Genomic DNA, 14,253 nt, shown 5'->3' on the forward strand with positions numbered 1-14,253 from the left:
AGTTGGGGTGTGGGATCCAGGAGGGTGAGCTGGGATATGAGAGGGGGCTTAGGGCCGAGGCAGGTGGTTTGGGTTCAGTAAGGAATGAGGTATGTGGGCTCTGGGTGGGACTTACCTCAGGCAGCTGTTGGGGTTTGGCAAGCATGTCCCTGCAGCCCCGGGGCCTGATGGGAGCCACGGGGGCTACTCACACTGCATCTATGTCTAGAAGCCAAAGAGACGTGTGCAGCGGAGTAGGGGCTTACCAGTCCTGCACCAACTGGACTGTTAGCCACCTGATCAGTGGTGCTAAGCAAAGCTGTAAGGGTCCCTTTTCAGCCCAATGTGCTGGTCAAAAACGGGACACCTGGCAACCCTAAGTGTAACTGCAGTCTACAGTGAGAGGGGCTTTTTCTGTTCCTGTTGAAACACTAGCTCTCCAAGCAGTGAGGTAAATGGAAGCATTCTTCTCCTCAACCTAGCTGCATCTATGCTGGGGTTTAGTTTAGCATAGCTCTGGGCCTGGTACACCTACCAGTGTTTCAAATGGAGAAAGTGATACACACAGTGATATGCAGGTTTGGCCAGTCTGCCCCCAGGTAGAAATGGAGTGCTGGCCAGCTCATACTGATTGGTATTGAGACATGGGGGTGCAATACCACTCAGATTTGATCTGGCTGCCACTCTGGAGATGGGAGGCAGCTTGAGCCTGACCAAGCTGTGCACCAGGACCTTTAAACTGTGGGCTTGTACCACCACTTGGGAGACATTCCCATCCTGCCCAGCTGATTTGCAGAGTGCTAGATTCCTGTACAGGGGGTCCTCGCTATAAGTCCAAGATACTGACCAAAAAACTTGGACTTATAGTGAAATAACTTAAAGCGGGAATTTTTTTCCCCGCAGCTGACTTCCATTTAAGCAAATTGAGGGGTGTTTTGCAGGAGGGAATGTGAGGACTAATAACGTATCAGTTCCTACAAACATCAACAACTTTAGTGTGGAACGGATGTATAATGGGCGACTTAAAGCGGGGAACCCTTTAGCTCCTGGTGGTGCACATTCATACATGCCTTGGTGCATGTAAAATTTATCCTGCATCTGGAAGGAAAAAATCTTCAGGGGAATAGAAAAGATTAGAGGGAACATTGGCCCATGTTGCAACCTGGCACGCAGGGAGGCCCAGGGCAACTGCCCCCTTTGTCAGAGGGTGACTCTGAAGGTGGGAAATGTTCTGCTTCAGCTAGGACAGTGATTTGAGGGTGCTGATCAAAGCCAGACTGCCCCCTACACTGCGGGGAGGTCTGTTATGCTGCTCCGAGTGTGGATTTTTCGTGTCCCTGAAGAATACCGTAGGTAGGGGGACCTGACTTTTAAGGGTAGGCAATGGCTGGGCAATATACACCCCTCCCCCACTTTTGGGAGCGTGTGCGTGGGGGGGGGATTGCCTCTGCCTGCGTGGCACAATGGCAGGTTTGCAGAGGGACCGAGAGCAGCGTGAGGCCCAACCTAGCTCCCGGAGCAGGGAGACGGGAGCGAGCGCCGTGTTATGCAGCGCGCCCGCAGCAGCGGTAAGAGCAGTGTCGGGGTCTCTCCTACACCCCATCCCCGCGTGCATCTATCGCCGAGCAGCAGCCTGGCTGCCGAGCCATCGATGGGCCGCCTGGCCGCACAGAGGAGCAGCCGGCGCCGTGGCTTAGTTGGTTAAAGCGCCTGTCTAGTAAACAGGAGATCCTGGGTTCGAATCCCAGCGGTGCCTGCGCGGGCCCAGCCCGCCTTTTGCACCCGGTTATTTTTATCTCCGCTCCCGGCTTGTCACCCCACGGCTGGGTGCGTGTGACGGGGCCCAGCTGCCTGCTGCGGGGCCGTTGCTGGCAGAAGGAGACGCCGCTGCCAGGGCAGCCGGGTCTTCCCAGTCCCCTCCCGGAGCCAGCTGCCATGATCCCGGGCAGCGCGGCTCTGCTCCCCAGCGCGCCCATGGTGCCTGGCCCCGCCGGCTGGGCTGCGCTGCGCGCCGCGGAGCGCCTGCCCTGCCGCCTGTCCTACCCCGTCTTCTGTGCCTCTCCCCTGCCTACTCGGCCCTCGCCGGTTGTGTTATGGCACCCATCGTGCCTGCCTCTTCCTGCCCCCCCGGGCGTGTTTTGCCCCCCCCCCTTGTCTGCTGTTCTGCGCACCGTGTAGTGCTTCTCCCCTCTTCCGTCCTGCCCTCCTCCCTGCCCGCTGGGCCCCCTACAGTCCTACTCCCCGTGTGTGCTCTGCCCTCGTCTGCTGCGCTGCGCAGGAATTACGGTGTGTGTGTGTGTGTAGTGTATGCCTTTTCGTACATGTGGATTGCAAGGGTGTGAATGCACCCCCACGGTGCCCCAAGTAAGCAGGGAAATCAGCCCCAGCCTTCCCTGCTGGTCAGAGCATGGGGGAAGGAGGCTTGGGCAGCCCGCCACTCCTGACTTTCCCTGGCCTGTCAGAGCATGATTACTTGGGGGGGGGGGGGGAAGAGGAAGGGGCTGCCTTTCACCCTTTGCTGTTCACACTGCTCTGCACCCATAATGTTGGGCATCCTGACCTGTGTGTTGCCTGCCTTACAACACCTGTAAAGCTTGGCACCCTGCCGTGCCAGCTGCATGGTCAGTTCTTAGAGGAGATTCAGCTGGTGCTCAGCATACACAGCTCCTATAGGCAGAAGATGAATCCTCAAGGTCTAGCTCAAGCTGGTAGGTAGCTGCTCTCTGGGAAGCTCTTGTCCCCTGACTGGCTGGGCCCCTCTCCTTTACAGCAGTGGTTCTCAAGCAGGGGTTTGGGGACTGCAAGCGGGTTTCAGAGGGGCTGCCAAGTGCAGCCATTGTTGTATGGGGTTGAAACCTGGGCCTTGAGCCCTGCCAGCTGGGTCTGAAGCTGAAGCCTGAAAAACACAGTTTTGCCTGGCTTGCTACTCCCTAACAGCTTTGGCTTCCATGTGCAGAAAACCAGTTATTGTGGCACAGGTGGGCCATAGAGGTTTTTATAGCATGCTGAGGGGGCCTGAGAAAGGAAAAGTTTGAGAATCCCAGTTTTATGGGAGAGCAAGCTAACACATTCAGTAGCAGAATGTCTGTAGTGGAGGTTCTTCAGTATTTACTGGTTTGTACCAGTGACTTCTTTTAAGCACGCTGAATATCTATAACCAACTGTACCTTAAGGAGTTGACAAGTTTAGAGAGCATGTTGGGGTCCTTTTTTGTCCAATAAAAAAGACATTTTAGCATATGAATGTAGCTGGTGTGTTTTATGTGTCCTGAACCAATCCCCCAAACTCTCCGTACTCTGGGTGTACTTAATTTGGAAACACACATGGTATGACCCTGGCCGGCAGAGGCAGAAGGGATTGGCAGCACAATGATGTGCTCTGCTGGAGGTTTTTCCCTTCGATTCCCATATGGGCTGGGGTGGAGGTGGGGATTGCCCAGGAAGCAGCGGGAGACACAGAGTGCCAAGTAGGCACCCTGCTCTTTTCCCCCTTATTCCCTCCTTGGCTCAGCAAAATCTGTAATCCAGCAAACCCTGTTTCCCAGGATTGCTGGATTAAAGAGGTTCAGGTGTATTTAGCTAATTGTATGAATAAGAAATACTAAGCTTCTCTTTTGATTGGAAGAGCAAGGTTCAGAAAGAAAAGTTATCATTCACTGCTTCCCAGATTGCCTTTAATGAGGCAAGAGATTGTCTAAATGAGTGAAGGGGGGGGGGATTTCTTTGTTTGTTGCAGTTTCAGTAATTTCAAAGTAGCATGTATTATTAAATGCATCAATTTTACATCCAATGGGTAATGGATAGTGAGTGGTTACTTATTATTTATGGTGCATGTTATACTTTACTCTGGATCATTACCAAGCTGAGAATGATTAATAGTAGGAATTTAATAATATTTCTTCAGTATGGTTTTTTTTTATACTAGGCTGTTTATTTAACATCAGGCTTACAATGCCTATCACCATTATTCTTGTCCTGTAGAATATTAAGTTGACCTGTGTTGCAGTAATTGAAGTTTTACCAAGTAATTGGTTATTTTTATATTTTGAAAAGTATCTTCTCATAGAGGGTTTAATAAATATTTTAGAATGTTTAAGCAAGTGCTTTAGAGATAGTGAAAGTGTGCCGCAGTGAAGGAACATCATATTTACTAGAAAGGCTTACAGTATCTAGCCCATGTTTAATTAGTTGTGGTGTAGTATGTTTCAACTGCTGAAGTTCTGGATGAAGTTTGTTGGCAACTTCAGTTGTCTATATCTGAATTTTGAGGAGCCTGTTCCTTAATGAGCTGAAAATGGTATCTCTACCAAGGATCTGAGCCTTTCAACAGTTTTTTGAGATTTTCATTCACAAAAAGGCAGGGAAATTCCCCTCTCAAAACTCTCTGTTCCCACGCTCTGACTATTCAATAGCTTCTTAGGGAATTAACTTATTTTTTTCCTCCTTTTTTCTATAATTGGTATTTATAGTTGAGAATTACAGAAAAGTATTGACACCACCAAAACCTTTGGGACTTTTTATTTAGCCTTCTTACTGAAGGCTTTCACAAATAGATGACTGTCTATTCCAAGTGTAAATGGTAACAAGGTCTCTGTGCACCTAGTAATGCTGGATGCTACTAGGAGGAAAAAGTAACATGTTAAATATGAACCTTTAAAATGTATATAAAATTTGAGAGACATATTCTGCCCTCAGTCATGCTATTATATTGACTTCAGGAGTATTGTTCCAGACTTTACTCCCAGTGCAGTAAAATTAGAGTGACTAGATGTCCTGATTTTGTAGGGATATTCCCAATAGAATCATAGAACCATAGAGCTGGAAAAAACCTCAGAAGGCCATCAAGTTCAGCCCCCTGCCCGAGGCAGGACCAATCCCAATTAAATCAACCCTGCCAGGGCTTTGTCAAGCCGAGTCTTAAACACCTCTAGGGATGGAGACTCCACTTCTTCCTTAGGTAACCCATTCCAGTGCTTCACCACCCTCCTAGTGAAATAGTTTTTCCTAATATCCAACCTGGACCTCTCCCACCGCAACTTGAGACCATTGTTCCTTGTTCTGCCATCCATCACCACTGTGAACATCCTTTCTCCATCCTGTTTGGAACCTCCCTTAAGGAAGGTGAAGGCTGCTGTCAAATCCCCCCTCACTCTTCTCTTCTGCAGACTAAATAGACCCAACTCCCTCAGCCTCTCCTCTTAGGTCATGTACTCCAGCCCCCTAATCATTTTGGTTGCCCTCCGCTGGACCCTCTCCAAAGCGTCCACATCCTTCCTGTAATTGGAGGCCCAGAACTGGACACGGTACTCCAGATGTGGCCTCACTAGAGCAGAATAAAGAGGAATAATCACATCTCTGGATCTACTGGCAATGCTCCTCTTAATGCAACCTGATATGCCATTATCCTTCTTGGCTACAAGGACACTCTGTTGACTCTCATTCAGCTTCTCATCCACTGTAATTCCCAGGTACTTTTCTGCAGAACTGCTACTTAGTCATTCAGTTCCCAGCCTGTAACAATGCTTGGAATTCTTCCGTCCCAAGAGCAGGACTCTACCCTTGTCCTTGTTGAACCTCATCAGATTTCTTGTGGCCCAATCCTCCAATTTGAGGAGGCTTAGTTGGAGTTTTGTCTTAAATAGGCACCTACTATCCCCCCATCCCGGTCCAATTTTTCATATTTGTTATCTGGTTACCCTAAGTAAAGTATTAGAGCCTTAAGGTCCCAACCTTGCAGATTCTTACTAGGGATATGAAAGTGGAACCATGCACATGGTTAACTGATGAGCCTGGGCTCATTGGTTAATCTTCACAGTTACGCGCAAACTCCAGAGGAGCCGACTGCCACCTCATGTTTAACTGTAGGACTGCTGAAGTTTTCAGTGGCTTCACAGTTATTTAAACACATTTTAACAGCTTTAATTCTTACACAAGTGAGTAACCTTAGTCGTGTGAAATTCTATAAGCTAATAAGACTGTGCATGTTAATCTACTGTATATTTTAGAAACTTTGTATCCATCCATCGGTGAGTCCGTTTGTTCAAGAACTTCTAAATGATAGGCCCCCCCCAAATTTGTTATGCAGCTTCTCCTTGTAACTTAAAGCAAGGTAAGTGTTTGATTGCCACAACAATGCAATGTGCCTGGAATTCCATTGTTTCTCATAAAATGGAAATGGAGAGGCTTGGTAGGAGGGACAGTTGTACTACAGAATGACTACACAGGGGCAGCAAGGGGCCAGGGATAGGGACTGGGACAGCTTTAATCTCATTGGGCCAGCAGGAGACAGGGATGGAGAAAGGAACTACTATATATTTCAGAGAGTTTATGTGAAAATAATATTTTAAAATTGTTTATAAAATGCTGATTCTCCTGTAATGAACCATGGGCCTGATTAACATTAAATAAATCCATCACATAAGTATTTTTCCATGTTTTAAATCTAGCCAATTAGACAAATTGCCTCTCTGTACGTAAATACCCACTGACTACAGGTGGGAGAGAGTTCAAGGGTCTTGTATGGATGGGTCTATTTTTTCAATGTTATAAAGACATTCCTGAAATAATGTGAACTCTGCTTGGCTGTATTCAGTCTTCATTCTGCTGACAAATCTGTCTTTTCATAGCTACTGAATTGTTCAAGGTTTGCAACCTCTCTGTTTTGAAAGGAGTTAAGCATTCCAATATTACAAATTGGAAGAAGATGACCAAGTCAACCACCATTTCTTATTCACTTGTTTCAAAGTTTTGCGCAATTGTTGGGAGACAAAGGTGACTTGAAATCCAAAAAGTCATTTAGGACTCAGTCTCTATCTCAGAAGGATCATATATGTGGGCACAGCCATGTGAGAGTGTATTGCAAATACACATGAATTGTGAGTAGGCCTATTGAAATCCAAGTTAAGCATGTACAATATGGATGTAATAGTGTAATTGATTAAATGATTAAAGGTTAATGTTACTAGCTACATTCATCCCCGCCCCCCCCCTCCCCCCACTCTGCCCATAATATTTTTAGCAGGGTGGCCAGCAGCTTGGCTCAGTCCCGGCTCATGCTGGATTCTGGGAGCTACCTCTGCTGCGATTCTGCAGGGAAAGTAACTTAGGAGCTGGATAGGCAGGCAACGCGGCTCAGTCCCAGCTTGCAGCTGGTACCAGGAACTACCTCTGCTGCTGCTCTGCAGGAAAAGTAATTTTCCTGCCCACCTGGCTCCTAAATTACTCTTCCTGCCAAGCTGCACTGGGGGTAGCTCCTGGGACCTGTTGTAAGCCAAGACTGAGCTGAGTTGCCTCCCAGTGGGCTCCTAAATTACTTTTCCTACAGAGCCGCAGCGGGGGTTGCTCCTGGACTCGGTGCGAGCTGGGATTGAGCCAGGGTCCCTGCCGTCTGACTCTTAAAATACTCTTACTGCAGAGCTGCAGCAGGGGTAATTGCTGGACCTTGAGTGTTTGCAGTGCTAACCCTTATTGATTAATCGTGTAGTCGACACAATTTTTGTTGACTACACAATTAACAAATTACACGCTTCCTAACATCCCTAGTGTACATAACTGTTGCAGGATCAGGAACATTGACTCATCGACTTGCATGAGTAGTTCCATTTAGGGTTGCCAGATGGTTTCAACAAAAATACTGGACACACTTGACATTACATCACAATCTACATTACATCTTATTTAGAAAATATCGCACATTTATATTTTCTCAATTTGTTTCCTGAACAGAAAGCTCAAATACTGGACTGTCTGGTTCCAAACCGGACACCTGGCAACCCTACTACTATTGACTTCAATGAGGCCACTCGCTCAAAATTACTGACATACATAAGTAGTTGCAGGATTGGTACCACAGTTCTCTTTTCTTATTTGTTTCTTATATCTAGGTAGTATTTAGTCAGTATCTTGGGACTTATAAAATGAATTAATCAACATGATTCCGAAGAAGTGTTTTAATGCAAACATAAAATTGTGATTCTCTTTTAAAAGCTTGAAAATTGATTCATGCTAAAACGATTCTTTAAAAATATTGTTATCCCACATGAAATACCTTGGAAGAATAGTTTGTAAAGCTATTTGAAAACATGAAACAAATGCTAACACTTAATTTTAATGTTTTTTTGCATGTGCATAAGCATGTTTGCTTTATACTTTTACAAGGATTTGAATTCCAAGTCTCTGGGGCTGTTGTTTTTAGATCCTTTATCTTTCTCTCTCTTCCCCAAGCTCCTTTCTCTTTGGTTCCTCCTACCTGCTACAGTCTAAAGAGTCTGGAGCAGCAACAAGGATGAGAGAAGCAAGGCTAATTTTAAAAAGCTCTTAATTCTGTGGCAGTGCTAATTAACATCACCCTGGGGACTGCTGTAGCATTATATTTAACAAGAGTGTAGTAACCATTTTTTAAACAGCTTTAAAATTTCTATATCATCTGCCAAGTAGCAGGTTGGAGCAGCTGCCTCCCTATAAATATTTTCATTTTTGTTTTATAGGGATTTCAGCTAATACATAGACCTTTCCCACCCCCAGCACTTTCAACATCATGGCACTTAAAAAGGAATTGTACAGTTAATAAAATTATATAGCTCTAGATTACAGCACCTGGTGTTCATAGGGCATTGTACCCAGGCACTTAGCTTATACTGCCAAGCAATGTTATTTAAAAAGAATATAGCCAAGCAAGACCTGCATAATTTTTCAACATATGGCTGGAGTAGTGGTCTTGTATAATCAAACTGTAGCCTTGACAGTCAGGAGGGCTGGATAGTAGTCCCAGGTTTGGTACTCACATGCTGTTCCATCCTGGGCATGTCACTTACCTCTCTCTAGTCCATTTCCTTACTTGTAAAAGGGCAGCACTATGAGAATTAGGTAATACTTTGAAACAAAAGACAGGACTATGCAGCACTTTAAAGACTAACAAGATGGTTTATTAGGTGATGAGCTTTCGTGGGCCAGACCCACTTCCCATGAAAGCTCATCACTTAATAAACCATCTTATTAGACTTTAAAGCGCTGCATAGTCCTGTCTTTTGTTTCAGCAAGACCAGACTGACACGGCTGCATCTCTATCTATCAGGTAATACTTTGTGAAGCACTTTGAGCTCTTGGAGAAAAGCTCTTTTGAAAAGTATTATTCTTATTGATAAACCCAGTACTTGTGTAACACAGGCCACATTTACAGCCAATATCTTCAACGCCATCAGCAAAATTCACCAGTTTATTTGAGCTCTACATGGGTTCTGGGGTCTGCCCACCTGGATCTGATTGCAGGATTGGAGCCTTTGTTTGCAAATGTAACTTTTTGGAGGTTTAATTGAAAAAAGTCCCTTGAAATTTTTGCTCTAAAGATTTGTATTCCATATAGTTTTCCATCCGTCACTAGATGTTCTTTAAGCATTGGGCTCAACTTATGTTTATACTAGCAGAATTACCCAGCATTGCCTGGATCCTTCAGGGGATCAGGTTGGTGATGTGGTGGGTTGCAGGACTCAGAGCGGTGCTTTACGGTTGGGAGGAGGGGGGAGAGTGCAGGAGCTGAAGGTAAAGCATGTGTGCAGGAATGAGGGTTTGGGGCTGAAGAGGGGCTCAGGGTAGGGGGTCCCATCTGGCACAGGCTTTTTTCCTCCTTCCAACCCCCCCTTCCTGGCCACCAGGGGCCTTTTTTCCACAGTGTATATGACACATATTTTACACTTAAATATTTTGCAGGCTGGTGTTTTTCATTTTGTGTCTCAAAATATTTCAAAGTTTACATGAAAGTGTTAGTGAAATATATTTGACATTGACATAGAAGAGAAATATACAAGGGGAGTAACATGAGATGACGTAGTTGGAAGCTGCTTTTAAAATATCATAAGCCTTTTGAAAGCCATCAATTTCATATGACAGTTTGCTAGACTGGTTGCAATCATATTTCAATGGAACAAATTAATGCTTGGTTGAGGAAAGATAATTCTTGAAAGTTAACTTAGGCATGGTGAACTGAGTAACCTTTCTCACTGGTCATATGTGAGGGCATCATACTGACTACTTGATCTGTTTATGCATACCAAGGTGTAACTGCGTGATGCGCAGGGAACCTGCCAAGGTGACTCAATAGGACAGCCAATCCCAAAGCTGATGGTTATTCCAATATTTATATTTACCAAGCCAGCATCTAACAGCTTTTGTATTGTTCAATCAGAGGTCCAAACCATACAGTTCCCTTAAAGTACCTAACCTCAGGCCAACACCCCGACACTACATCTAAATAAAGTTCTGTCAGTTCCAAAGGATCAGACACATCACCTTCCAGGTCAATAACTATTTCAGACCTTATCCCAAATAGACACTTATTGCCAATTCTTATTAACTAGACTAAATGTATTAAAAAAGAAAAAAGGGAGTATTGGTTAAAGGATCAGTGTACATACAGACACGAACGCAATGTTTGAGGTTGTTACACAATGGAGATGGTGATCTTGTCGTTGCAAAAAATTTTTTTAGAATTTAGTACATGATTATAGTTCTCCAAAAGCCATATCTAGGATGATTTCAGTCAATGACTGGGGCATCAATCCTTGTGGATTAGGGTTTCCCCTATATGAAATCTCAGGCACAACTGAGGCCCTAAGTCAATGTCCAATGAAGGGGCACCAGGGTATCCTGGGATCTCATTTCTTATGGCTTGCAGCTTTCCCCATGAACATCCAAGCAGATATGAGACAAAAAGGATCAGGACCCAAGGGCCTTTATATATTTGCAGCAGCCTCTTGACCTGGGACAACACAGTAGTCTTTTGATGTAACCTCATGATAATTAAACATCAGGTAGCTAACATAAGGTGATTTATCCATTAAGCAATTTATCACAAACTTTAGAGAGACATCTTGAAAATTACATTATCTCAGCCAAGGTTCATCTAAATGTTAATAATCCCTTTTGAGCTCTGAATAGACAGGAAATGCCTGTTTAGAGGATTAGCATCTAAGATATAAGTAAGCACTTAGGCTTTGTCTACACTGCTGGTCCTCCACCCCTCTGGAAAATATGCTAATGATGGACTCATTAGCATAAATTGCAATCTCATTAGCATATTATTTGCTGTTTCTTTTTGCACAAAATGGGGGTATTGTGCAAAACCCCCCACATCTCCACTGCTTTTTTGGGAGGGTCAAAAACCCCTTGTGCAAAAAGAAACAGCAGACAATATGCTAATGAGATCTGCTGGAAAAAACTGGCAATGTAGACGAAGCCATATAGCTAGTATTACCTCTAATTTCTAACAATACAAAAGGTCTACTTGTTGTTTTCTAACCGTACAAGTTTGCATTTCAAAGTTCTAGTCTAACTAGCATTGAATGGTATCAATTACCATTGTCATACTTGTCTCACCTGCCTGTACTATTTCAAAGAGGTAGTCCTGTTAGTCTGAAACTTAAGAAAACAATGAGTGAGATCCCAGGGTTGACTATGAATCTTTTGGCCTAGGATTGTTTGCCCCCTTCTGGCCGTGTGTCTTGCTTGGCACAAGACTTGTTGCAGCTACATAACAGTGATGGCAGCAATGATCTGTATGGCCACATTTTAATCAGATTGTGTCCCAGACTGGTCTCTGTATTTGTATTGAGTTTTGACCCTTCTGCAGCCTGTATAGGACACTGTACAAAGAGGATGGTTAGAACCGGTGAGTTCTGCAGGGATGCTTTTAACTGCACACAATGGCAAATAATATATTTGAGAGTCTTGTCTTTTTGTCTGTCTGTTTGTTCAGGAACTCCTCCTAAACGGTAAGAACTAGGACCACCAAATTCAGTATATGGCTTCCTCTTATCGTAACTTAAAGCACTGGTTTTCAAACTTGGGTTGTGGGCCCGTCTGGGTAAGCCACTGGCAGGCCCACAATGCTTTGTTTATTCAGGCGTCTGTAGCCACAAAGTCTTACAGCTCTCATTGGCTGTGGTTTGCCATTTCCAGCCCAAGGGAGCTGCGGGAAGCAGCGTGGAACATTTGTAGAATGATGATGAAGCATTAAAGTTTATAAGATAAAATGTCCAAAAGTGTATAGAAATGAAGAAATACATTTGGCTTGGATCTGCTTATCATTGAAGACTTGATGGGAGGAACCAAGCTGAAATAATTTTGAAAGCAGTGACTGCTCAGATCCTCTCTGTGGCCATGGCACAGAAGTAATGTTACTATGTCCTTCTCTAGCATTTGACAAAGTGTATAGTATTCTCCTGATTAGGGATGTAAGTGACTAGTCCCTCGACTAGTTGCCTATCCCCCACTTACTGCCTCTATCAGAGTCAGCAAGGGGGAGGAGCAGAAGCCGGTGCTGGGGGGGGAGAGCTTAAAAGCTGGTTTTCCCCAGTAACATCTCTGCAGGGGGCAGGAGAGGCGGGGGGGGGGGTAGTGGGGACTGGGTACGAGCCAGGAATCAGCTGATTCCTGGCTCGTGCCCAGTCCCAGACGCTGGGCCTCTGCTTTTTAAATACATTTAAATATCAGAAGTGCAGCAGGGGACCTGGGGCCCTCCCCAGTTCTTTAGCCCATTTAAATGTATTATGAGCCTGCTCTTAATACACTTAAAAGGCTAAAGCGCAGTCGGGAGAGGGGGAGGGGGAACCCGGTGCAAGCCAGGATAGCTGATTCCCAGCTCACACCAGGTCCTTTCTGTTATACACCAGCCTTTTAAATACATTTAACCCTTTTAAATACATTTACAAGGCTGGTGGGCAGCAGAGAAGCCCCCATGCGAGCTATGAATCATCTGTCTCGGCTTGTGCTGGGTCTCTCCTGCTGCGCTTTAGCCTTTTAAAGAGCCGATAGGCTCTAAATACATTTAAAAGGCAGAGCCACAACAGGGTTAGCTCCTTGGCTAGGAGCTAACCCCAGTGCGGCTCTCCTACATATCAACTAGTCCATTAGTTGAAAAATCCATCAAACTAGTCGATTAGTTGATTTAACTAAATTTAACATCCCTACTCCTGATCATTGTGGACTTTTCAATGTTTTTAAATTGTATCTTTCTTGTTTGGGCAAGAATGAAGTAGATGAGATACAGATATATGAAGAGTGTACAATGCCCTGGATTATTCCTCTGTGATCTTTGTAATAATAGTCCTCTGTAAGTAGTATACAGTATATTGCAAAAATTAGCAAAGATGCTTTGAGATTAGAAATCTTGCATTTTACATTGTTAGATGTGTTACCTTAAAAATATTCTCACTGGAGGCCACCCAGGGTTACACTAGTATGAGTTTATTTCCACTAGGTAAAAGTAAAGAGGAGAAACCAGCCACCAAAGGTTTAAGCTAAAGAAGATAGAACTCTCTCTTTCTTGCACCCACGCAAGCACACACCCCTCCATTCATTCACTCATTCACACCCATTCATTCCTTCCCTCAGGCAATCACACACTTACACAGACATATGGGTTGCAGAAGGAGCCAAAGCATGTGAATCCTGGAAGGTCAGTCTGCATCATGGCTGGGGAAGCTGGTCAGGAGGGACACTGAAGAGGAGTTTCTCAGGAGTAGGGGAAGGAAAAAGAGAGAATCTCACATGTGCTCCTTCTCTTTATACAGTGTCTGAATGGCTCCTGTGACTTATTCACCTCGTCATCAGGGAGCATGCCCAGACTTCCCTTTATCCAGCAAGCAGCATGCCCAGACTGTGATGACTCATTGAAATACGCTCCATCGATCCCAGTCTTCTTCAAACACACTCTCACACTCTCTCTCCATTCACTCAGGGGAGAATGCAGCTTAAAAGCAAGGTGGCTGCATGTTACAAAGATTACAAAGTTGCAGTTTACAGTAAGTTTGAGAGTTACACAGATTGCAAAGATTGACAATCATAATAAATTAGTTTAAAACAGACCTTACAGTTTGGTGTCGCTTTAGAAAATCCATGTATATAAATCTAGTGAGCTCAGGCAGAGGCTTTTTTATGCAACAAGATGTATAACCTATTATATTATGATTATTATCCTGCCACCTGCATGTTATTTGTTTTTACGTGTTTAGTAATAAAAAGCCTTGCTTAAAGTTACAGCAACTTGGTCAAGCATACGTCTGGCATGAATCTATTTAATTTTTAGTTACAAACTCATGAAACCAGAGTTATTAGAAAAATGTTATAATGTACAACATACAGATAAAATGTTTGCTATCTGGAACTGATATGTGGGGAAATTATTGAGGTCTGCCTCAGTTCCTCTCTGAGGGTAGGTCTATACTATAGCTTTTTTTTCGGAAAAAGCTACGCAAATTGTGCCCGGCAATTTGCGTAGCTT

General features: G+C 44.5%; 1 protein-coding gene and 1 non-coding gene across 2 annotated transcripts in view; both read left to right on the forward strand.

Moving 5' to 3' along the window:
• Positions 1-1,407: 1,407 nt before the first annotated feature.
• LRP3 (LDL receptor related protein 3) overlaps positions 1,408-14,253 on the forward strand; it is a 91,251-nt gene continuing 78,405 nt past the window's right edge. The window contains exon 1 of the mRNA XM_014569490.4: positions 1,408-1,547. Coding sequence (XP_014424976.1) covers positions 1,526-1,547 — 22 coding nt within the window. The 5' untranslated portion in view covers positions 1,408-1,525. The remainder of the gene's footprint in view (positions 1,548-14,253) is intronic.
• TRNAT-AGU (transfer RNA threonine (anticodon AGU)) lies at positions 1,662-1,735 on the forward strand. Its single transcript has one exon. It is a non-coding gene; the product is annotated as a tRNA-Thr (tRNA).

Source organism: Pelodiscus sinensis, chromosome 12, assembly GCF_052426305.1.
Source record: "Pelodiscus sinensis isolate ZL-2025 chromosome 12, ASM5242630v1, whole genome shotgun sequence".
NCBI lineage: Eukaryota > Metazoa > Chordata > Testudines > Trionychidae > Pelodiscus > Pelodiscus sinensis.